Source organism: Euprymna scolopes, chromosome 5 (assembly GCF_053919585.1).
Source record: "Euprymna scolopes isolate OS-2025 chromosome 5, ASM5391958v1, whole genome shotgun sequence".
NCBI lineage: Eukaryota > Metazoa > Mollusca > Cephalopoda > Sepiida > Sepiolidae > Euprymna > Euprymna scolopes.
In genome coordinates, this window is record NC_136486.1 from 133141715 (window position 1) to 133168797 (window position 27083).

Sequence of the window (27083 nt, forward strand, 5' to 3'; positions counted from 1 at the left end):
CCCTTTCTCTTAATACCCTCTTTCTTGACTGCCCAGTCCATTCTTCTCAGGACACACACACATGTACACACAGATAACTTTCCTACATATAATACATTCTTTGAGAAATGAATTTGCATTTTCTTTCCAAATTAGTACATAAAATTGCTGAAAAACTGACCTCACCTCCTACAAAACTTGACTCACAAAGAATGAATAGGTTTCATTTAATTTTAGACATTATTCATTCAGGACAATGCTGATCAAGAATATACTAACTTTGTAGCTGTTTGTTTTGGATTTTTTAAAAACTTTTACCTGGACATACAAACATACACATAGGTACACCCAGTAAACCAAGTACTAAGGAAATTCAAACAATCGGTTAGAATCTTAAAAGGGTACCTTGGTTGGAATGTATGAGATAATGAGTGAATATCTGACATCACTATAAGCTAGCCTCATGTTTGTCTAACTTTGAGAAGCGGAGAGAGGAGCAAATAACATTCTACATAAACAGTTGTAGAAACGAAAATAATTTTAAAACTTAATATTTATATTTAAATAAAAAGAAAAAAAGAAATCATTTAAAGAAAATTAGAAACATTGGTTATACCGAGATGAAATATTGTTATTTATTTTATGGAATTCTTTTCAAACAAGGTGTGAAGCCACTTGATGTAAGGATGGTTTGGCTGTTTTGTTTTTACGGCATATCAACCCTTTTTGGGTTATTTAATGCCGAATCCAATTATTTTGGAAATAGTATTAATGTTGCATCCAGTTATTTTGTAGGTTTTTATTCTTCAAGCTCTTTGTATCTTCAATCACTAGTTTGTAGTGTTTGGTTTGATTGTTTTATAGTTTTTGTTCCCTGTCCTGCAGAACATGAGGGAAATGAGAGGGGAAAACAGTTGCAGTATTAATGCTTGGTACATTTTAAGTTAGGAAGCCAGTCAAGAAGTGGGAGAGATAGAAAAAAAGGGGAAATGGGAAGAAGGGAAAAGGTGGGTTGTTTTTGTTTTTGGTTTTGCAGAACATAATAAAGTTTTGTAAAAGGAAGTAAAAAAAACAAAAAACATTAATGTTAGGTGCATTTCGTCACAGGAAACCAATATCTTCAGTCTGATCTGGTAGCACCAGTTGATCTAAGGAGCTAATGCGAATAAAAGATGATTATCACAAAGACAAGAGATGTCTATTGAGCTTAGTCTTCAAAGAACCAAAGTTATAGGTAAGAGGAAAACTGTCAGCAGGAAGAGTTCCAGAAACCTGTAATTCTTGGAAAGAAGCTACATTAATAGGATTACGATGAGATATCGAAACAACGAATCGATGGAGACCACTAGACCAACATGTCAAACGAGCTGAAACAATGCAAGCAGGGAACAGATCAAACGATTCGGAAGAACTCATGTCCTAATAGTATATATAAAAAAGACAGACTAGCAACATCACGTCTGTGAGAGAGTAGCTGCAAAGAAAGGTTGGGCTCAATCAGAGATACATTTCTGCACATTACTGAGAATCCTCAAATCAAATAGATTTATCAGTTCAAATATGAAAACAATACTCCATACAAGTAGATTTGTAAAGATAAAGAATATCTTCAGGTGTGAGATAGTATTTAGAACGATAGAGAGAACAGGCTTTACAAGAAGCAGAAAAAAGAGCAAGGGATCTAATATATGATCTTCAAGAAATATTTGATGAGAAAGAAAGACCAAGAAGTTTCAGATTCGATTTTTCCTCAAGAGCAGAGTCGCCCATGAGAATCTCAGGAAAAAAAAGGACACAACTACAATTGAAAGACACAAGCTGAGTCACAGAAGGATTAAACAAGTCATTTCATTATCAGAAATAATAAATTAATGCTCGATAATGATTTTAATTTTTAGAGATAAGATCTATGTACAAAAATTCATGTTTTGTTGTCTTTCTTCAGTTTAACACAAATTGATCATAATACTTGATTTTTGGGCCATATAAATTTTAATTACAATAAAAAAAAATCTGTACTTTTCAAGCTTCAGAATTATTCTTTAATTTTGAAGGTTTATAACAGTAATCATTGTTATTACTAATCACAAGTAAGCCATTTTAATATAGCTCTATATTTAAAAAAAAAAAAAAAAAAAATTATCAGACAAGATCTTCTGTGTCTGTGTAGGTATTCCATAGCTCTGCATTAGTATTTAGTACAAATCGAATATTTATTTAAAAACCAAAAAAAAAAAAAAAGCCGGTAAAATAAAGGAAAACTAGAATGATTCTATTTTTGATAAAAAAAAAATGGTGCTCATGCATTATAATTTTATATAAAAAACTTGCAAGTAAAAAAAACAAACAAACAAAAAACATGCCATGTTGAAATAATTAAAAAATGCAGTTTTGTCAGTTTAGTCTATTGCAGCCGAATTGCAAACCTTCTACGCAATCATTTTGATTAAATTAATGCGTAATATTTTTCTTTAAAATATTTAAAAAATTATTTATACAGTGAATAATAAATATAAATAGCAAAGAATGAATAAGATAAATTTTAATAAATGAAATATTACAATTAATGAAAAAAATGAACCTATGAATGAAAAAAATGAACCCATGAATAAATTTTAAAAAAATAGACCAATGAATGAATGAATGAATAAATAAATCAATGAATGAAAAAATGAAACAATGAATAACAAATATAAACCTATGAATAAATTTTAAAAAATGAACCATTAAATGAATGCATGAATAAAAAAAATGAACCATAAATGAATGCAGAAATGAAAAAAGTACTATTGAATAAATGAATAAAAATGAACCAATGAATAAAAAAATGAACCAATGAATGAATGAAAAAAAAATTAAAAAAATAAACCAATGAATTAATAAATAAAAAAAATGAACTAATCAATGAAAAAAATGAATGAATGAAAAACTTGAACCAATAAATAAATGAAAAAAAAAAAAAAATGAAGCTATGAATGAATGAATGAAAACAAAATGAATCTCCGAATGAAAAAAAAAAAAAATGAAGCTATGAATGAACAAAATAATGAACCTATGAATGAATGAAAAAAAATGAAGCTTTTTTTTTTTTTTTTACAAGGTAGTCACCACTTATCAAGGCCCGGAAGCGACTCAGGGATAAGGGTTATTGTGTGTACAGTACGTTAGTTTTGGAGATCTGATAAAGTGTCTTACTTAAGGAGGCAGTTCATCAGGACTTTGTTCACATTGGACTTTAAGACATCCAGGTTGTAGTCAGGTGGGAAACAGGCAACCGGAACAGAGTTCCACAGGCGTGCACTTCTAAGAAAGAAGCTTTGTTCATGGAATCTATGCTTTGATTTTGGCACAGATAAGGAGTGGGGAAAATTTTTGACAGTGGAAAAATTTTTGAACTAGGCGGGTGTTTATCTTGAAAGATTGGCGAGGGGGGGGACCAGAGATTGGAGTTCAGACGAGCACCTGCCATGGTAGTAACGATAAAACAAAGACAGGCTCGCAACGTCTCTCCTGTGGGAGAGAGGTTGCGGGGAAGAGAAAAGGGCATCACCCACTAGGCCACGAAGCCTATTTTGTACTCTGTCAAGGTAGGATAGGCTGTTTTTAGTAGCTCCTGCCCAGATGTGGCAGCAGTACTCCATCCTTGGACGTACTTGGCTTTTATACAGATAGAGAATTGCATCAGGGGTGAGATATCTTCTGGAGCGGTAGAAGGATCCTACCATTTTTCCAGCGATCTTGGCAACTGACTTGATGTATGTATTCCATTTCAGGTCAGGGGTAAAGGTCAAGCCCAGAAGCTTATCAAAACATGGAGCTTCCCCTAGACGAGAGCCACCCATATCAATTGATGCCAGATGGGGGATCAGAGCGTTGATGATGTAAAGATAGGAGCTTGGTTTTAGATGCATTAAAAGTAACCAGCCACCTCCTCCCCCACTGTACCATGTGCTCAAGATCAGAGGAGAGGGAATCTGAGAGAACTTTGTCATTTACGGCCTTTGATGTGTTGCCATAGATGGTCGTGTCATCAGCATAGATGTCAACGAATGATTTAAGTATGTGTTTTGGGAGATCATTGATGTATATCAGGAAGAGAGTTGGGCCTAGGATGGACCCCTGAGGGACTCCAGCATTAATATTGATGGCCTCTGATTTCTGCCCATCAACTAGTACTTTTATGAGCCTATCGGAGAGAAATGATTTTATGATCGAGAAAACATTTCCAGTTATACCGTAGCTGGAGATCTTGTGAAATAGGCCCTTATGCCATACCTTATTGAAGGCCTTTGATATGTCAAGAGCAATTGCCCTAGAGAGGAAGCCTTTGTCAAGAGATTTGCTAATCCTATGAGATATAACAGTCAGCACATCTGCTGTAGATCTGGCAGAACGGAAACTATATTGCATGTCACTAAGAAGGTTATTTCTGCTGAGGTGGTTGACTACTTCTCTATTTAATATGGATTCCAGCAGCTTACTCATAACACACAGGAGACTTATTGGTCTGTACTGAGAGGGAGAGGACTTATCACCTGAGTTCTTAAATACAGGGCATACTGATGAGATTTTCCAGTTTTGTAAGTATGGGGGCAAGTTCTAGTTGAAGCTTTTTCAGCACAAAGATTGGAATGCCGTCAGGGCAAGTTGCTTTACTGGAATCAAGGTTCTTGATTAGCTTGGCGACATCACGCACAGATATTTGTATGTTGTCTGTTATAGGAGGAAATACGGAGAGTTGATGGCCTTAGTTGCATAGGGTAGAATTAGCTGCAAAGTTCTTGGCAAATAGTTTGGCCTTGTCTGATGCTGACGAGATGACCTCAGGTCCATTGATGATGGTTGGGATAGAACGCACGCTTCTGTTCAGGATCCTGTTTGCTATTTGCCAAAACTGGTGGGAACCAAGCCGCTGCTCAGCTACTTTGGATTTAATGGACTGAGCATATAGCTCTCTTGCATTTTTTATTACTCTTTTGCAGTGGTTGCTGGCAGTCCTGAAGGCAGCTTTAGTCTCAGTGCATCTATTACGTTGGTAGCTATGGGAAAAGTGATTTCTGTGCGCGATGGCAGCAGCACATTCAGGGGAGAACCATGGGTGGCTGTTAGGTTTTTGCTGGAATTTTTTGGATGGTATGAATCGGTCTATGTCTACAATTAGCCATTCGGTCAGGTCTGATACTACGGAGGACACATCTTTTTTAAACATAGAATGCAGTGGTAGATCGGATATAAGTGTACGGTAGCTATGCCAGTCAGCGGTAGAGTATCGATATACAGTACAGTGGAGAGGTACATCTCCAGACTTATTGCATTTCGTTTTTATCTTTACTGATACAACCGCGTGGTCGGAAGATCCCAGAGGAAACAGAACTTGAACATAGCTCAGGGGAAGTTGTGAGAAAAAGGTCTAGAAAGCTAGCATACTGACCGGAAGTATCGGGCACTCGGGTGGGTTCATGGACAATCTGGGTGAGGTCATAGGCAATGGCAAAATCATTCTTGTTAGAGTGGGTCAGCCATTCCGCATTGTGGACATTGAAGTCACCACAAATGTAGATTATGCTCTTAAGGATAGTAACTCCTCTGTTGTGGGGGCGATAGAGAGCGAATATAAATGCAGTGGTGTAAGCTAGTACAATACCAACAATCACGAGGTTCTTTGCTCAGCAACCGAGAAGGCTAACATGCTTGTCAGTCGGTTTGCCTCAAACTCCACACTGGACCCTCTAAACCACCCCCTACATCAATTTCCTATGCGGACAGACGCCACGCTAGACGATCTGAATCACGCCTGCTCAGGTGCATGCTATCATAAAAAACCTTGACACTTCAAAAGCATGTGGACCCGACCTCATCCCAGCTGTGCTATTAAAAAAGTGCTCAGCCGAAGTAGCTCCAGTTCTCTCCAAACTCTACAACAAATGCCTTAATGAATCTTGCTTTCCGGGCTGTTGGAAAACTGCTTCTGTGGTACCAGTATTCAAGAATTCTGGCGAAAGAACTGACCCATTAAATTATCGCCCTATTAGCCTCCTCCCACTTTTTGCCAAAATATTTGAGATCTTAATTAACCGTGCTCTAGTCCAGCACCTTACAGATGCTAAACTTCTGACTGACCAACAATATGGATTTAGACAAGCCCGTTCCACAGCAGACATCCTCACTGTAATCTCTGAACGCATATACCATTCACTGGACAAAGCGGGAGAGGGCAGAGCGGTAGCTCTAGATATATCTAAGGCTTTTGACAGGGTATGGCATGAGGGTCTCCTCAGGAAGATTAGATCATACAGTATCACTGGTAGAATACTTAACATAATTAAATCCTTCTTAGATAAGAGAAAAATCTAGGTTGTCCTCGACGGTCGTACATCTAAACAATATGATATAAATGCGGGAGTGCCCCAGGGATCTATCCTTGGACCTCTGCTGTTCCTGATATTCATAAATGACCTCCCCGACAAAATTGCCTCTGAGATGGGTATATATGCTGATGACACCACACTCTATAGCAGGCACGACAGGAAAACAAATGAACACATATCTAAAGTAATGGCAGAAACACTAGAGGATGACCTCCAATCAGTAGTGGAATGGGGACAAAAATGGATGGTCACGTTCAATGCCGCCAAGACAAAACTGGTTTCATTCAATAATTACAAGAAACCTTCTCTACCACCTATAGCAATGGCCAACGACTCTTTATCTGAGAGTACGTCTCTCAAGCTCCTTGGCCTAACGTTCACAGGCAACATGAGTTGGAACAATTACATCGAGGGCATTGCCAGGGCCGCTGCGAGGAAGGTGGGCTCTCTCTACCGTGCTAGAAAACTTCTAACACCCGAAAGTATCCTGTACCTCTATAAGGCCACTATTTGCCCATGTATGGAGTATTGCTGTCATATTTGGGCTGGTGCATCGGCTATTAGTCTCTCGCTCCTTGACAGGGTTCAAAAGAGAGTCGCAAATCTGATAGGCCCTAAACTGGCATCTAAACTTCAGCCTCTGTCCCATCGTCGAAACGTTGCATCCCTCTGCCTGTTCTACAAGTATTATAATGGTGAATGCTCTGAAGAACTGCAAGCACTTGTGCCCCCACGACGTGAACACCCTCGACAGACCCGAGAAGCTGCAAAATCCCACCCCCACACTGGAGAGATCCCTAGATATAAAAGATCTTTCTACTCCAGTAGTTTTTTCCCCAGAACTGCTAGACTTTGGAATTCCATTCCAGGTCACTGCTTCCCCAACTGTACTGACATGCATAAGTTCAAGTGCAACGTGAACCAACATCTCGCTGCCCTAATCCCTACATAGTACCCCAGTAGATGTTTCCCCTGATAGTAGCCCCCTACACCAAAGTGGCAATGTGCCTTGTTTGGGGTGAAAATATAATAAAAAAAAAAAAAAAAAAAAAAAAAAAAGAAGCACATCTAAGGTAAATTAGGGTCTTCTCTGGAGATATCTCTACCACACGGAAAACCATTTTTAATGTAAGCACATATTCCATGTCCATCTTGGGGTTCAGATTTAGATGTTAAGTTAGAGTATCATTTAATTATAAATTCATCAAGGGAAGCAGTCGGCCTAATGCCAGTTTCACTTAGGAAGAATATGTCTGGTTTCGTCTCCTGTAATTGGGTTTCAACCTCTGGAAGGTTGGAACGTAGACCCCTGATGTTGGAGAAAGAGACATGGTAGTAAGGGTCTACGTTGGAGGATGGGGTTCTAGGTTTACACGTGTTATTTTTCTGGAGGTATTTAATGTTGAGGATTGGGATTTGTGGAACAGGTCGATAGAACTGGTTAGAGCAGGACAGAGAGAGAAGGTAAGAGAAAAGGAGATGAAGATTTTGTTTTTGTAGCCATGATAAAGTAAAGCCGTAACAATTACCCACTAGTATGGCATCGAGAGGCCCCACTCGAAGCACCTGCTGATAGTGGTTAATCCAAGGTTCGGGTCCATATCAGGCGGATAACGTCAGCTCAGATGAAACGTTTACCTCCAGCACCCTTACTAGTGACATGGCACCAAGGACAGACGTAGGAACAGAAAATTTCCGACATCTCAGGCTACTGTTCACGAAGTGCTGTCTTCCTGGAGAGCAGCTTTTTCTTCACCCTTTGTCAGAAATATCACTCATTGGAAATGAGGACTGAGGGACAAACAAGAGGAAGCGAGAGTAACGAGAACTGCCGATAACGCATCCACAATGTGTTGTCTACTCTCCATTAAAAAAAAAATGAAGCTATGAATGAAAAAAAAAAATGAACCTATGATTGAATGAAAAAAAAAAATGAACCTATGATTGAATGAAAAAAAAAATGAACCTATGATTGAATGAAAAAAAAAATGAACCTATGATTGAATGAAAAAAAAAATGAACCTATGATTGAATGAAAAAAAAATGAACCTATGATTGAATGAAAAAAAAATGAACCTATGATTGAATGAAAAAAAAATGAACCTATGATTGAATGAAAAAAAAATGAACCTATGATTGAATGAAAAAAAAATGAACCTATGATTGAATGAAAAAAAAAAATGAACCTATGATTGAATGAAAAAAAAAATGAACCTATGATTGAATGAAAAAAAAAAAAAATGAACCTATGAAATGAATGAAAAAAAAAAAAATGAACCATTGAATGACTGAAAAAAAATGAACCATTGAATGACTGAAAAAAAATGAACCATTGAATGACTGAAAAAAAATGAACCATTGAATGACTGAAAAAAAATGAACCATTGAATGACTGAAAAAAAATGAACCATTGAATGACTGAAAAAAAATGAACCATTGAATGACTGAAAAAAATGAACCATTGAATGACTGAAAAAAATGAACCATTGAATGACTGAAAAAAATGAACCATTGAATGACTGAAAAAAAAATGAACCATTGAATGACTGAAAAAAAAATGAACCATTGAATGACTGAAAAAAAAATGAACCATTGAATCAATGAAAAAAAATGAACCATTGAATCAATGAAAAAAAATGAACCATTGAATCAATGAAAAAAAATGAACCATTGAATCAATGAAAAAAAATGAACCATTGAATCAATGAAAAAAAATGAACCATTGAATCAATGAAAAAAAAACATTGAAAGAATGAAAAAAATGAACCAATGAATAAAAAAAAATGAATGAAAAAAATGGACGAATGAAAAAACATTAAAAATAAACCAATGAATGAACGAACCAATGAATGAACGAACCAATGAATGAACGAACCAATGAATGAACGAACCAATGAATGAACGAACCAATGAATGAACGAACCTATGAATGAACGAACCTATGAATGAACGAACCTATGAATGAACGAACCTATGAAAGAAAAAAAAAATGAATCTATGAATGAAAAAAAAAAAATGAATCTATGAATGAAAAAAAAAATGAATCTATGAATGAAAAAAAAATGAATCTATGAATGAAAAAAAATGAATCTATGAATGAAAAAAAATGAATCTATGAATGAAAAAAAGAATGAATCTATGAATGAAAAAAAGAATGAATCTATGAATAAATAAATGAAGTGAATGAAAATGTGAATCTATGAATTAACGAAAAAGTGTATGACTGAATGAATGAATGAATAAAATAGAAAAATATGAAAAAAAAATGAACCATTGAATGAATCTATGAATGAAAAAAAATTAATCTATGAATGAAAAAAAATTAATCTATGAATGAAAAAAAATTAATCTATGAATGAAAAAAAATTAATCTATGAATGAAAAAAAATTAATCTATGAATGAAAAAAAAATTAATCTATGAATGAAAAAAAAATTAATCTATGAATGAAAAAAAAAATTAATCTATGAATGAAAAAAAAAATTAATCTATGAATGAAAAAAAAAATTAATCTATGAATGAAAAAAAAAATTAATCTATGAATGAAAAAAAAATTAATCTATGAATGAAAAAAAAATTAATCTATGAATGAAAAAAATTTAATCTATGAATGAAAAATAAATCTATGAATAAATGAATGAAGTGAATGAAAAAGTGAATCTATGAATGAATGAATGAATAAAATAGAAAAATATGAATGAATTCAGGAATACATATATCTATAAAGGTTAAAATATTTGTGTCTGTCTGTATACATTTCCCTACCAAATACCTCTGACAATTTTCCGTCTACAGACTCGAAATTTGACATACGGGGTATTGAGATTTGGGAAAATCTTTTTAATCGGGTTTCGGTCAGAAATTTTGCTGTTCAACGATTTGACCTTTGAGAACTCTACCAAACTCTTCCGCCAATTTTGGGTCTAAACACTTGAAATTTTAGATATAGGTTACTTGGACATGGATCTAACTTTATAATTTGATTTGAGCCCAAAACAATAAATGTTAAGGGGTCAAAGTTAAAAAAATTTTTGATCTTTGCAGTCTAACAAATAAGTCAGCCAATTTTTAGTCTAAATATTTGAAATTTTACATAAAGTGTATTCAGACATAGGGCAAGCATTTTAATCGTTTTATTTGGGGGTGGGGGGGCTGAAAATTTGGTCTCCAAGTTCAAAAAAAAAGTTTGCTAGAAGCAAACTATTAAACCAATTTTGGGTCTAAACATTTCAAATTTTACATAAAGGGTATTCAGACTTTCAGCAAGCTTTTTAATCAGTTTTTGGGTGAAAATTTGGCTGCCAAGAGGTCAAAGTTGAAAGAGTTGACCTTTGCAGATTCTACCAAACCAGTTTTGGGTCTAAATACTTGAAATTTTAGATGTGGCTTACTTGGATATGGGTCAGACATTTGAATTTGATTTGAGCACAAAAAATAAATGTTAAGGGGTCAAAATTAGGGTCAAATTAAAAGAAAATTTGACCTCTGCGATCACTAACAACTTTTCTCTATAGTAGTTAAGGAAGCCTATTATATAGAAAGGCATTACCATACATATGCATACTTTTTAATAATACACATGCATATAAAGTTATTAACAGTACATAGGGCCCGAGCAAAGCCAGGCTGAACTGCTAGGGGACATTTTTGAGAAGTAAATCAAGTTATGAATGAATAAAATTGTAATAGATGCAACAGTAACAAATACATAGTAATGAATGAATAGAATTTAAGAAATATATATTTAATAATACCATTGGAACTGCCATCATCTGATCCAGTTAAGGGTGAAGAAGGTGGAATTGAGCCTTGTTGACTGTCGTCAGACGGACTATGAGGAATATCATTGCCTATCATGTCTTCACATTCGACTGGGTGGGAGGAAAACTGTATAAAGAAAGAAAAAGAAATCTTTTTATTTTTAGCAGGTAAAAATTAAAATAAAAAAATTAAAACTGAATAATTATGTAATTGAGTTAAACAAAGAAATGTAAAAGTAGGTATTTATTTGCTTCCCCACGTAAGCAAAATGTGACACAAGGTCGGTTTTATGTGAGGTGAAGGGGGAGGGAGGGGAAGGGGATGGTACATATAGGGTTGCCCCTACATGTACCAATAACCAATTGCCACAAGGGCAATGGTCACAAAGTGCAACATCTGCCGGAACAGATGGTGTTTATTTGCTCCCCCACCGAGCAAATTAGGCACAAGGCCGATTTTTAATGTGAGGAGTGAAGGGAGGGGGAAGGGAAAAAGGGGACCAGCTCCCGAGAGGTGGGAAATGGGAGCTGGTTAATGGTCAGGCATGTGGGGTTGCCCCCACATCTGGTCTTTGCTAGTCATAGCTAGTCATAGCTTGCAGTATCTGCCGGAACAGATACTACACTTTGATCTTGTCACGAAGGCCGGCAAAGAAATGTAAAAGTATTGTTGATATCTGAAAGTAGTGTTATTTTTCTTTCAGTGATGTTGATAACCCAGATTTCTTTCAGTGATGCTGATAACCCAGATTTGATTTGGTATTTATACAGAATAAGGATTGTGCTCAGAGTTATAAGGGAAGTTTATATAAAACTTGCCAGAGGAATGTCTCATGATTTTTTTTTTTTTTTTGCATGCAAAAGTTCACCAATTTTTTCAATAAAAAATATATTATTTCTATTATGAAGATAGTTGGAAAAAATGAAAACTATGTTCTTTTTGTTCTCATGAAGAAAATACAATAACTAATTATTGAACAATTTTGACAAAACTAAGAAATTCAAATCAAGGGTAAAAACACTCATTGTAAGGTAAGTTTCATGAATAAATATATATTTTTTTTAATAACTGATAGCAACAAAAACAAAAAAAATTTTTTGAATTTTTTTTTATTCAAATAAATAAATATTTAACTTTTTTTTATATAACAAACCAATGATAGCAAATACTGGTCGACTTGTACAATGTACGCTTGAAAGCCAAATTACAACACAATATTTCAAAAAGAAACATTTTACTTGCTTGAAATTTATAATCTAAATATATTTTGGAACTTCATCCTCAGTATTTTGTTCATCTTTAAAGAAAGAAAAAAGAAGATGTACAAAATACTGAGGATGGAGTTTTACTCCAAAATATATTTAAATTATAAATTTCAAACAAGTAAAAATATTTGTTCATTTTCGAAATATTGCATTGTAACTCGACCCCCCCCCCCCATACTGAAACCACTCGACAAGAACACGCTCAGCCCACTTATATAAAGGATTTGTGTTAAAAGGTTGCATTTTATGGCTATTTAATGAATGTCATATTTAAAATTGTTTATAGTAGTTTTCATGATACAAGATCTTTATTATCCAATGTATTCCATACTGTTATCAATGGTTGCCATGTTTATTTTTGCAAAAATTGAATGCGCACAAAAACAAACACGCCCAGTGAAACCAATACAGATTAAATTAGATAATAAAAGTCTTGATATCATGAAAAACTACTTGTCGGTGACAATTTTAAATGTGATAGTCGTTCAAGACAGACCCAAATACCCCTTAAAACCACCATTTTTAAAGGTAAGGTTTTAGTTGAAATTCTAGTGCAAATTGATCTAATTAATATTCAATATTTGTTTTTTCATTTTGCAATATGAAAAATTTTTTTTAAATACGAAAAGAAAACAATATAAGAAGGGGAGGGGCGTGTTTTTGTCAAATGGTTCTAATATGGGGAATCGAATTACTAGAACACTATATTAGAAACTTAGAACCCCTTACAAATCTTTGAATATTGAACTTTTTTTTTTTTTTTTTTAGATAATCTGGTAAATTAGAGTCCAATCGATAATATTCCTCTGAAAAAATTGAAAAAGGATGAAAAAAATTTAAAATAAAGTGTGTGTGTGTGCATTGTACAGGTCCACCCAAATGTTTTCTCAAACGACGTTGGCTGCAACGATTTCAGCACCTTTCAGCGTTTTACATAAACTGCTAGAAAAATTCCTACAACAGCATGGTCCTTATTCTGAATCAGTACCTTTGATTTTAATTGGTCAGCAGAAAACTTTATGGTTTTAAGCTAACTGAAATTCTATCTAACATCCATCCTATAACTGCTTAAAAAAATTTTCTTAAAAATAAACCTCCTTGATCAATTTACGTGATTTTTGGAATAAAATATTTTCGTTTCATCATGGGTACCTACATTATACAGATCTTTATTACTTAGATTTATACCACTCCCTCAATTAGAACATTTAAAAATATATCGGTACTCCATGTAATGAATAGGGATTCAAAAGATTTCACTACTTAATAAAATACCGAGTTGAGTCAATGGCATTGACAAAGAACCTAGAGTTAGTCCCGTGAATGGCTGAAACATTTTATGATTCAAAAACGATGAATAAAAAAAATATTGAAAGGCTGATGACACTAAGCATGTGAAGGAGAATTAGGATTACCCCCCCCCCATTCCACACCACACACACAAAAAAAAATACCAATAGGGTATTTTATATAGAAAAATATATATATTTTTTTTTTTACAGATTTTGGTTTGCTTTAAAAGAATATGATATCCATTTCTGTCGCAAATTTACCGTTTGCATGGTATTAACCCCCTGAACCTTTGGACTATTTTCCGCCATTTCACAGTCTCCATTTACGCTACACATGGTAGCGTAAACGAAGCCTGTTAAATGTGCATTCACATATCAAACTGTCTTCTCACAGTGTAGTAATCTTTGGTGAAAATTTTAAATTTGACGAAAAACAAGCAGTTTTCCAGATATTAAACCATGTAATTCTATATGTCATCAGTGATGGTCATTTCTAAATGTGCAAACGTGAGGATATTTTTTTTATGTGTGCGCGGGAAAAAATATGCGCATACAGAAATAGCCACTGCTGATAACATAGAATTACATGGCTTAATATCTGGAAAACTACTTGTTTGTGGCAAAACTATGCGCGCTGTTGCATGTATAGAAATAGTCACCACTGATAGCATAAGGAATTACATTGTTTAATATCCAGAAAACTACTTGTTTGCAGCAAAAATATGTACGCTTACGTGTACAAAAATGGTCACCACTGATAACATAAGGAATTATACCTATCTGTATAGAGATTTTTCTGTATTTTTTAATTTCCTCGTGTCTTTATTGAAAGATGAAAGCAGAAAAAAAAACAACCTTTTAGCCAATAAACAAACAAAAAAGTGGGCTGATGTACATGAGTGTTACCCCTCTAGTGAAATATGCATCGGCTCCGATGTTGTACGCAGTTCAACTTAGGGAGCAATTATTATTTTTACAAGGAAAGAATTTTTGCGTATGTGGCCTAGTTGTTTTTCATTTATTTATTTATTTTGGCTTGAACCTTGCAAATTATTTTGTTATTATGATTTTTTTTTTTTTTGATGGGAGATTATAGTTATGAGTAATTATTAACAGGAAAATTGGTGCAAGTCCAAATTAGCACTTGTGGCGATAAACAAAAAGCTTTAGCATGTACCTACATTTCAATGAACGTCGTAGATCGAAACACTGAAATGTTATTTGGTGCTAGTGCACTTATTGATCCGCACTATTTTTAAATAGTACTTTCAAGTTTATTAAATTGTTAGGTGAAAGTACAGAATAAGTACACAACACCCTCCCGTCCCCATGTTCAGAATGGCTTTCTAAATAATAACGTCATTATCTCAGAACGGCTCAATAAGTTCACAACTGCACGAGTACCTTTTATTTTCTTGAATATAATAAAAACTACTCGACGAGAACACTACTGTTTTTGTTTTAATTATTTTTTATTCAAAAATAAAAAATTAAAATTCCAATTGTTCAAAACATGTTTTTTTCTCCGAAAGCTTATTGGGGATTTTTTTTTAATTACCATATTTTAGGTACCGGCAAAATGAATGCCGATGCTCAAAATGTATAAACATTTTGACCCTTCCCTTTACTTAAAAATTCACCAAAAATCAGGAAATTAACCAATTTTATGAAATTTTCAATATTTATCAAATAATGATCGTGGAATATAAAAAACTAATTATTTTTATTTAAATCTTAGTGGAAATGTATTATTTTGTTTAAACAAAAAATACTTTTATTAAAGTTATGGTTTTCAGTAGTAAATAAAAAAACGCAAGAATTTATTTTTGCTTTTTTTTATATAAATAAAGCATCGTAATTCGTAACAATAAAAATAAAATAATTTTTACAGGAACATTACGAAAAAAGCCCTAAAGTCCGTATTAATGAATTCGATATAACTCGAAGAAAAATGAATTTCTCGAACTACCGATATTACCATTGAATTAAGCATTGCTTATTTAATATTTTCACACAAAAAAAAATTTATAATAGCAAAAATATTTCTACTTGTTTTTTTAAATTACAGATTTTGCATAATTTTTATATGCAAGATTTTAATAATTTCCTTGCTCGCAAGAATGTGAAGCTTTCGGCGTAACATAATTATAATCATAATCTCGAACAATTAAAAAAAAATTAATTTAAAAACAGGAACATGAAAAATAATTAAATTAAAAAATGATAAAAATTGATACACGTTTAAAATAGGAATGTATGGATGCACGTCTGGGGGGGGGGGAGAAATCTGACACCCCTACCTCCTTTTACTATCATGACTTCATTTTGAAACAGCGTTTTGATTGGCTAAAAATGTTGGGCTTTCGTATATTCGTGTTTACAAACTTTTATCGGTTGCGTTTTGCCGAACGGCATAATTACTTGCTTTTTGAGGGCTAATTAAGCTATATTTTGTATAAACAAGGTGTTTTTTTTTAATTATTATTATTTAATTCAATATCTTGGGACTTTAATTTACTAATCATCTTTGAAATAGACCCATAAAACTAATATTTATCTTTTAAAAGATTTTTACAATGAATTTATTTAACTTCAAAATTTAGCTGAATTTTGTTAAGCTCGCCGTGAAAACATTTTCATAACTTTTTTCACGTGTACAAATATTTTTTTTCTTTAGGAAATTAACTTTAGTCTCTAAATCTTTCAAATACAATCAAAAAGTAGTCGGAAACCTAAAAAAAAATGATAAATTGACTTTCAAAACTAGGTCCCCCTATTTTTGCCCGTACCTACCATATTTCTCATGCACATGCTCTAAAAATGTTTCAAAATTATCTAATATTTTTTCACTTTTCATGTTATGGCCTCATCAGCATGAGACTATTTCATTTCTGCTACTGATCCCGATATGTATTTCAAAAACTCATATAACAAAATAAATCGCAAAGTTCAAGCCAAAATAAAAAAATATCCATCCAAAAAACACAAAACAAAAACAAAACAATCCGAATAAGCCAAAATAAAAAAGCCATAAGAAAAACTAGGCGCTCCCTAAGTCGAACTGCGTACAACATCGGAGCCGATGTGTATTTCGCTAGAGGGGAAGCACTCGTGTACGCCCGCCACAAAATGCCCCCTCACTGAAAGTGGGTGCTCATTTTAAGTTAAATTTACATAGAAAAGTGATCACCCACTTTTTCAAAAAGTAATTTCTTCATATGAAAAATGTTTCTCTGCGACGGAAAACGGTTAGCAGATTTGTTTTTTAGCACACCGAAATCTACAAAGATGGATAAAACTTTCTAATAAATAAATAAATACAAATTTCAAATCGTAAACTACTTCGGCTATTTCCAGGACTAACATAGGATTCTTCGTCAATATTCGAGACAGATTCCGCAAGTATTGAAATCCTCACTACAAAAAAAAATAAAAAAAAAATAAAAAAATGTTCATCAATCCTCACAAAAATTGATGAAGTTTAGTTCTTACTTTGACTTTTTTTTCGTTCGGTCTGAGGGAGTGTTTTGTAAGACGTCTTGGATCCCGATTTGCTCCTAGATGGGGGCGTTGTTGACATACTGGTTGGGCGGTAGTCTTTAATTTTGAGTAATAAGAGAAACCCCAAGGAGGAACCAATAGAATTTTGTTGGAACAATTGGAGAATTGTATAAGAAACAAGAAAGAAAAATAAAGGCGGACTGTAGGAAAGAAATTCATATTGATCGCCCGCCAAAGCAGGCCAAAGACACGTGGAATTGTTTCGACAACAAACACTCCTTTTTCTTTTTCTTTTTTAATGTTTTGTTTTTAGCTGTATTTGCTTGCTTGTTTATTAATTATTTTTTAAAAGTTGCATTTGTTTTTATAAACGAAAAAATAAAGGGAAAGAATTTTTTTTCCGCGTTTCAAAATGAACCAGATATAATTAATAAAAACAACAACAAAAAAAAATAGTCAAATGATCACGTTTCTGTTTACGTGAGGAAAAATGACAAACACATTTATTTACTACTTAGTAGAAAGAAAAAATGCATAAAAATATTAACCATTTCAGGATATAAAAAAAAGGTAAATCATTATTACCGATATAATTTAAAAAAAAAAAAAACAATCTATTTTACATTACCTATTTATTTGTGACCTACTTGCGTTAAAAAAAACAAAAAAAAACGTAAATACCGATTCTGAGTACAGGAGCCATAAGAAAGAAAAGAAAAAGAACTACTTTAGTCAAAATCGCTATACACGGACCGTAAAAGGGTTATAACTTCTATGAAAAAAAAAAAAAAAAAAAAAATAAAAAATAAATAAATAAATGCTATCCGTTAATCAATCATTAATCCCAAAACTAATTCCAGACCCTGATAAGAGTGCGAAGAAAAAAAAACACACGAATAAGTTCTGAAAAAAAAAAAAAAAAAAAAAAAAAAAACTTATGTAGAATATGGACCGTGCTATTTTTTTTTAGATAGGCAGGTTGAATTCAATCTTTATCGTATTTTTGTTAATTAAAGTACAAGATAGTTACAAAATCCCCTCCCCTCCCATGTTAATAACGGGTCTCTAAATAATAACGTTATTATTTCAGCACGATCAGTATAAGTATCAAAAAACTAAATAAAAATTAGATGCCATTTTAAAAATAGACAAAAAAAAAAAAAAAAAAACAAAAAAACATGGGTCACTCGTTCTGTCAAACGCCATGTAATCAAAAACTGGATTAACGCTTTCTAGTTGAGAAGTCTCTACCACCAATAGCAATGGCCATTGGAGTTGCCAAACTTCAGCCTCTGTCCCATTGATGAAATGTTGCATCCCTCTGCCTGTTCTACAAGTACTTTAATGGTGAATGCTCTGACGAACTACAGGCACTTGTACCCCCTCGACGTGAATACTCCCAACAAACCCGAGAAACAGCTAAATCCCACCTCTTCACAGTAGAGATCCTTAGGTGTAAGAAAGCCTTCTACTCCAATAGTTTCTTCCCCAGAACGGCTAGACTATGGAACTCCCTTCCTGGATTTTGCTTTCCCAACTGTACTGACATGCAGCAGTTATAGTGTAATATGTATGAACAGACATCTTCCTACAATACCCCAGCAACTTATGTCCCCGATAGTATCTCCCTACTTCAAAGTGGCACTGAGGGAAAAAAATGGAAGTGAGAATGGGGGATCATTAAAAAAACGTAACAGTTTCTATTCCCGGATCATTCTAGCGTTTTAGAGTAGTTAACTAAATGTTCTTGCTAAGGGAAATGATTTGCACGTTTTGTGCTACTTTATTTCAGATAACTACATGTTGTGGGGTAGGATTACAACTAAGTGGTAGGTTAAGGGAGTTTTTTTCACTATGTCCCCTCCATGATTAACTGCCTTAAGAAGAAGAAAAAAAAAAAAAAAAAAAAAATTTAGAGTGACTTGGTCATGGGGAACCCTTTTCGGTACTTATGCAGAGAGTGATCCGTGCTGAAATAACGTTATTTAAAAAGCTATTCTTAACATGGGGAGGGGAGGGTGTTTTATACCTATTCTGTACTTTAACGTTACAATTGAATAAAAAAAAACAAAAACAAAAAAAAAATCATAAAACTTTAATTAAACGTGGAAATATGATTTAAAAAATAGCGCGGATCACTCTCTGCATTAGCACCCGTTTCTGTTTAATACGAAACTGGTACCATCCCACCTCTACTCTAAATTAGAAAAAAAATTTTTTCTTCTTTCCAAAGGCAAAGTTAGATACAACTTTTTTTTTTGTTTTGTTTTTTGTTTGTTTGTTTTTTTTTTTATGCAAGGAAAATTCAGTTCCCCAAAAAAGGACACTCTGGATTAGGACAAAAATAAAAACTGCTCTAATCGAGAAGGAATGTTTTTTACTGACCAAGAAAAGAAAATATAAAATAGAGTATCAAAACAAATAGTAAAAAAATATTCTAAAATCGGCAAATACTGTGAGAATTTTCTTCTCGCCTGTTTTCGCTCCAAGACAGTGGCAAAAAATTAACAATTATAACAAAGCATACCTCTAAAATTTGACACAAATTTTTATTCGTTCTTCATTGCAAAAAGCAATTACCTATTTTACCTCGAAAGGTAATAGTTCTTTTATCTTCAGCAAGAACTGGAATTCGGGTTCAGCACTGTTCGAAGATCGGATTAATTACAGCCGTTTGAAGGGGTTGGCATGATGCCTTCTGATGATGGATTTAATTCTTGACTAGAGTCGACATCAGAGAAGTTCATAAAGCATGTTCATTTGAATGAGTTGTCATTAAAGACAGGTCAATAATTCTGACCTTAAAAAGTATCTGGGAGACATATATAATAATAACAACTTAGCCTAATCATTTAGGCTTTAAAAGAGAAGTCTCAAGGAGATGAAGGTAGAGGCGCCCAAATGCCTCATATCTAGAGAGAGTTAAGTTCCATCTTTCTTTGACGGTTGTTGTTACTGGAACTGGAAAGAAAAGGCATTCAAAAACCCACCAAGCCCATTGCTCGGCAGTTAAAATCTTGACCAATCTGATTGGTCTAAACAAAGACAGTGAGTGACCAATCAGCCAATGAGGGATTTGCTTATAATTGTAGAATTTCTCACAATATTTAAAACATAAAAAGGTTGGGGTTTTTTTTTTTTTTTTATATATATATAATTTTCTTCCTGCGAAGGTTGTAACGCTGGGTATGGGGCAGCCAGACCAGCTGCCAACTTTGCTCTGCATTTTATTGAAACCAACCAAAAGCTCTTTTTAGTATCCTCGTTGTTCCCTTAAGTGCAATTGTCTGGATCTCTTTTGCACTTCGTTCACCAGGAATATTAGTTAGGTAGGACTTCAGGTTCTTCTTCATGAGCCCTGTTGCACCTATAATAACTGGTATGATTGATATCTCTCCAAGATTCCAGTTTCTTTTCAATCATACATGAGACCTTGATATTTGGTCTGTTTCTCCCTTTCAGCTCTGTTCAGACCTCCATCATAAGGGAAACTCACTTCAACCAAGGTTGCAACTCTCTCCGACTTATTCCATATAACTATGTCGGGTTTGACAGCAGAATTTTCAAGGTAAGTGGCTGTAGGGATTACATGGTCGTAATGTATGGTATATAAGTCATTTCCAACTGTTCTTTCAAGTTGATGTTCCCAGGATTTGTTGCTACATTAGATGTTTAATTTTTTACAGATGGTTCGGGGAAGGTACTTATATACTCCATCCTGTCTCGCTGTGTAGTAGCCATCCTCTAAAAGAACCTTGCAACTTGATACTAGATGACTCACACTTTCCAATTCTGTATGGCAGAATGCAGATTGGAAAGTGTGAGTCATCTAATACCAAGTTGCAAGGTTCTTTTAGGGGATGGCTACTACACAGCGAGACATGATGGACTGTGCTGAAACAATAACGTTATTATGTAGAAGAAAGCCATCCTTAACATGAGGAAGGGGAAGGTGATTTGTAATTATCCTGTATTTTCAATTATCAATTTAATTTTAAAAAAATATTGTAAAAATTTAATTTAACTCAAAAATACTATTTTAAAAAATAGTTTGGTAACATGCCCCCCCCCTCCCTGTATGGTTAATTGCCTCAAAAAACTAGAGCGACCTCGTAATGGGGAATCATTACAAGCACTAAAAGGTCAGAGCAGATGATTTTTCTCCAATTTTAAAGGATTGTCCTTGGTTGGTTAATTCGAGTCACATAAAACAAATCCTTGATTAGCATAAAATTTGCCAGAATTATCTTATGGAAAAGAATGAAACTGTCGAATTTAGCACAAGAAGGGGAGGGGCATTCCATTATGCGGGAAGTAATTTTGGACTAAGCAGGGAATAAGAACCCTGGCCAGCTTCACTTAGAAAAGGACAGATTTCAGGTGAGACTACTTTAACCTTCACCTCAGTATGTTCAAGTGGTTTTTGTGACCAAGAGTGCATTTAAAAAAAAATTTTTTTATTTATACAACTTTATCATTATATAACTTGGGTTGATATTTGTATTTTAAAAAAATAAAATAATTTTTTGTTTAGTAGAACTATTTAAACTAAAATTTCGATTGATATTTTACCATGTTTTGAACAAATATCCCATTTAAAATTGTCGCCGGCATGTAGTTGTTTACCAGTAATATATTTATATACTAGCAGGACCCGTTAACTGGTGTTGCTCGGTGGTAGCATGCATCACCTACCCACCCCTGCGTAAAAATTTAAAATACGGCTGTTGTTTTTGCATTTGTCAACCCCCAACCTCCTCATGTTAAAAATGGCTTTTGGAATAGACATGCCATTTTATGCCTGGGGGTGGGGTTGTCACAAAATTTGCTGGAAGGTTCAGGGTATGGTTCAGAGTAAAGTTCAGAGCAAGGTATTTTAGTTGGCAAGACTGGCGTTATGGTGATAAAAAACTATCGAACACTGTGTCTCTTAAAAGGAACTAAATTCTTGTAGTCACCTGTACGTTACCAAATATAAATGTAAACGCTATTTAAAAAACTGACCGTTTTAATTAAGCTGTAAAAGTTATAAACAGAAAGATTTATTTAAATAACAAACAATGGTGAATCTGCTTCTTAAACTTTAAATGTGTTAAATTTAATTACGTTATTATTGAAAATGTAATAATGTGAAAACCTGAAATAATGCTATTCTGAAAGCCTTTTACATGGGGAGGGTGTTTAGTAACTAACCTGTGCTTCAGCCTTACAATAGAAGAAAAAAATATCGTAAAACATGAATTTAACCTGAAAAAACTAATTCAAAATTGTGCGGTACAAAAAAATTCATAAGCACCAAATTATGCTGGCATATGGTCGCATATGGTATCGCGCTCTGCCATCATATGCATCCGAGGTCAATATCTACTTTAAAATTTGGTGCTTATGCATTTTTGGTACTACGCTATTTGTAATTAGTGTTTTCAGGTTAAATTCAACTTTCACGCTATTTTTTTTATTCAATCGTAAGGTGGAAGAATATTTACAAAAGACCCTCCCCTCCCCACTGTAAAAATAATTATCCAAAATTGTACTTTGTATCGTTCAACGCTTTTAATTATAAATTATAAAATGAAGCACATTTACTCAGGGTAAAACTTCATCTGGCATTATTTCTTTTTTTCTGGTAAATATGAAGAATCTTTCCACCCTCGAAAAATTCTTTAAAATCGCCACTTTTAAAGGTTTTCGGGGGTACTGAAAACGAAAATAACGTATGAAAATCCGGGATATGAGTAGTTTCCAAGTTATGAATAAATATTATTTTCTAAAAAGTGGGGGATCACTTTTCTATAATAAGTTAATGCAAAATGAGCACCTACTTTATGGTCACATTTTTTTTTTTTTTCGGGGGAGGGAGGAGTCAACGTACAATGAAGACACTTTAATGTGAAATGAGCACCCCCTTCTTTTTGTTTGAGGTTGGTGCACGTCAAATCAATTATTAATGCCTGTTAGCCCTCTCCCCCAAAGTTGGGTGCCCAGTTTACAGTAAATTGTGTTCATTGTATGATGACCCCCACCCCAAACAAAAGCTGGCCATAAAGTGGGTACTCATTTTACGTTAAATTATTATATACAAGTGATCCCCTACTTTTTTGAAACTAACAGTATTTAATATTTGTGAAAATACTTGCTTTCCGGAATTTAAAACGTTATTTTCATTTTCAGCACTCCTAAAAACTTTTTTGAAAGTAACATTTCTTCATATACGTTAAACTACTAGTTTGCTGGAATTTTAAGCATGATTTTTGTTTTCAGCACCCCAGAAAACATAAGTCTAAATTTTAAAGGATTGGTCGAAGATGGAAAGAATCCTCATATTTACCCCCTTTTTTTCTTATTTGTTAAATAACGTGATTAAGTGAAATTAAAATTTAATGACATACTCACATGTGTAATAATAGCGTGATGTAATTTTATCCATTCATAGTTTGTGTATATAAACAAACACGCAAATATACAAATTGAATCGGAAACGCGAAAACCAAAATGAAACAAACTATTATCCCGTGTCCCTAGAAATACTATTGCGGTATCTTTATTAATAAAATAAAAGGTTAATTTAAATTGTTATACACACCGTAACATGTAAAAAAAAAAAAAAAAATAGCGTGATTTAATTTTAGCCAGTTATAGTTTGTGAAGCAGTTATAATGTAAACAAACGTGAAAACTAAAAAAATCGAATCAGCAACGCAAAAACAAAAGGAGATGAAATTTTTTCTTAAGCATTCCTAATAACTGTTTAGTACAAACTAATTACGGTCTCATTATCTTTATTACTAAAATAAAACATAATTATTTGTCACTGTAAATGAAATAAATATAAACAGCAATGAAAATATATAACTTCAATTTCCGTTTGTTAAAATAACATGACAAATAACAATAAAACAAGTAATTTGTTTCATAGTGATAAGGATGATATTAATTATAATGTAGTGCAACTTTTTTTTTTTTTTTCAAGATTAAGAAATTTGTAATCGGGGTATTTAATGTGTAATGATTCTACTCAGGGAAGCCATGTTTGTGCTAATATCTGTAGCATTCTTTTTTGAATGATAATTCAGTCAATTCGGAATGTCCAAATATGTAGATGTCAACCAATGAGATTGTGAGGAATAGTAGTAGGGAGAAATCATTATTCGAGTAGTGGCAAAGCATTAAGAGCATACAATGTGTAAGAAATTATTAGTCAGTTAATGACAGCTAAAACCCAGGAAAGTAGGAAAAAGTATAAATGCATGCGGTGTAGAATGGGGGTCATAAGAGGACTTAACGAAGAGGGGGAAAAATTTGAGCTACTTCCTCTGCAGGTTAGGACAATGAAGATGGCGCTCCTAGGAATAAATGTAATGTTTTAATATTATGAAATAATGTGTATGAAATGGTGTTCTATAGTTAAATAAGGTAATGGCTAATAGCGTAAATATAATAAATTTTTATGTGCAACCTGTTGTAAACCTACAGTATTTCGGTCCAGAGGGGAAAAACTGCGCCTCTTTTATTATATACAAGATGTCAAGGATAGGAATTCCGTTATAGAAATGTTAATTTAATTTAAATAAGATATGTATCAAGTGCACTTGAAAGCCAAATTACAACACAATTTTACGAAAATAAACCAGTATTTTACTTGCTTGAAATTTATAATTTAAATATATTTCGGAGTCAAACTTCATCCTCAGTATTTTGTTTGTTTATTTTTTTCTTTCTTGCCACGTTGTAAAGTTGGAGAAAGAAAAGTCAGTAGTAAAGATCTGCATGTTGTCTCTCAGCAGTTGTATTTTGAAATGTCGGGAATGGTGTGCTGGCTATGCGAGATTAACATCAGGGGGGTGAGTTCCGTTATAGAAGCGTTGATTTAATTTGAATAAAATAAAATATGCATATTCAAATCAAAAATATTTTATTCTAATTAAATCAACGCTTCTATAACGGAACTCACACTCCTGATGTCAATCTCGCATAGCCAACGCACCGTTCCCGACATTTCAAAATACAACCGCTGAGAGACAATGCATGGATCTTTACTACTGACTTTTCTTTCTCTAACTTTACAACATGGCAAGAAAGAAGAAAAAAGAAACAAACAAAATACTGAGGATGGAGTTTGACTCCGAAATATATTTAAATGATAAATTTCAAGCAAGTAAAATATTTTTTTTATTTTTGTAAAATTGCATTGTAGTACTTGATGCATATTTTATTTTATATATTTACAAAACAAAACAAAAAATAATAACCGGTGTAATAATTAAAATTAAAATATAGAACCTTTTCAATAAAACTATTTAAACCAAATTTTTAACGGCAGAAACAAATATAAAATAACTGACTTGTTTGGATGTTTGTGAATATTTTGTGGATTTTCCCAACCAAGTTTGATGTTTGTTTTTTATGTAGAGTCCATTTTTTTTCTGTGTGTGTTTTTTATACAAATCAATATTTAATTATTCTTTAAAATATCAACTTTAACGACAATCCAAGTAAAACTTTTAAATTTTCGAGTGGATTTTCGTAACACAAAGTGCGTTTATATATTTACAAAACGTATTCATTTTCGGGCGGATTTTCGCAAATTGATAGTTTTGTAAAAAATATAACTAGAACAAGTTATATCATTTATTTGCGACTAAGATTGATTTTTTTTTTAATTTTTTTATGGAGAATGCGTTTATTCATAAAAGTTTTAAGATAAAACTATTTAAACCAAAATCTGGATTGATATTTTTACCTTAGTTTAAATAGTTTTATTATAAAATTTTGTAAATAAACACACTCTCTAAAAAAAAAAGAAAAATCAAATTACTTGCGACCAGGATCGATTTTTATGTAGAGTGCATTTATATATTTACAAAAGAAATAATAATAAACTAATGTAATAATTGAAAATTTCGGACACTTATGTCTCATGTTGGCACTCAGTGAAAGAGAAAACTTTCTAGACTGAGGCAATTTTATGGATAATAAAATCAAAAAGCAACAAGTACAAAGAACTGAGATTTGAAGAATACATTATTATATTTACTTGTCTTTTTATAACTTTCATTTCTATACAGATGAAATATAGTACCATAACATACAAATTTTTTATAACTTATTTTTCATAAAAAACTTGTTATTTGCTTACCTCCCTACAAGGGCAAATTGAATACAAGGTATGTTTTTAACATAAAGGAACAAAACAAAATAAATTTAAATAAATGGATGTTGTGCAGAGATGATATCACATAGTTTGAAAACAGTATTTTCAGAGTGTCTTTCATGCCACAGGAATTCCTTCAGGTAGCAATCTAAATAATTAAATATTGAATTCTATTAAAAACGCACTCTACATAATAAAATTAATCTTAGGTGTGAAATCCGTGAACATTAAAGTTGTGTATGTTTTGTAGATAATTTGTATTTTATTATTACTGTTTTTACATTTTCCAAATTTTGGTTGTGGATAAATAATATAACTCTTTCTATTATTATTTCTAATAAAAATATCAATTCACACAAAATCCACTCGGAAATTAAAACTTTAAAGTTTTGTAAATATATATATATATATATATATATATATATATATAAAACAAAAATGCACTATTAGTAGCAACAATCAGAAAAAAATTATTGTTGCTAAAGTTAATGTTTTAAAGAATAAATAAATATTGACTTGTATTTAAAATGCACACAAAAAAAACCAGACTATATAAAACAATCAATCTTGGTTGCGAAAATCTGTGAAGCATTCAAACAAGTCAGTTATTTTATATTTGTTTCTACCCTTAAAAACTTTCATTTAAATAGTTTTTATTTAAGACGTTCTAAGTTTTCAATTATTCTGCCGGTTATTAGTATTTTTTGTTTTGTAAATATATATAATAAATAAATATTATTACTTGTAAGCAAGTACTTGCCAGCAACA

The 27083-nt window shown here is 32.9% G+C and overlaps 1 protein-coding gene across 3 annotated transcripts in view; it reads right to left on the minus strand.

Moving 5' to 3' along the window:
• Positions 1–27083, minus strand: part of LOC145276977 (cotranscriptional regulator ARB2A homolog) — an 82886-nt gene that overhangs the window by 40084 nt on the left and 15719 nt on the right. For 2 of the 3 annotated variants that reach the window (XM_080128543.1, XM_080128542.1), the window contains exon 2: positions 11101–11233. In XM_080128543.1, coding sequence (XP_079984669.1) covers positions 11101–11203 — 103 coding nt within the window. In that variant the 5' untranslated portion in view covers positions 11204–11233. Of the gene's footprint in view, positions 1–11100; positions 11234–17156; positions 17450–27083 lie in introns of those variants that run through there. The other variant, XM_080128541.1, reaches the window with a different exon arrangement.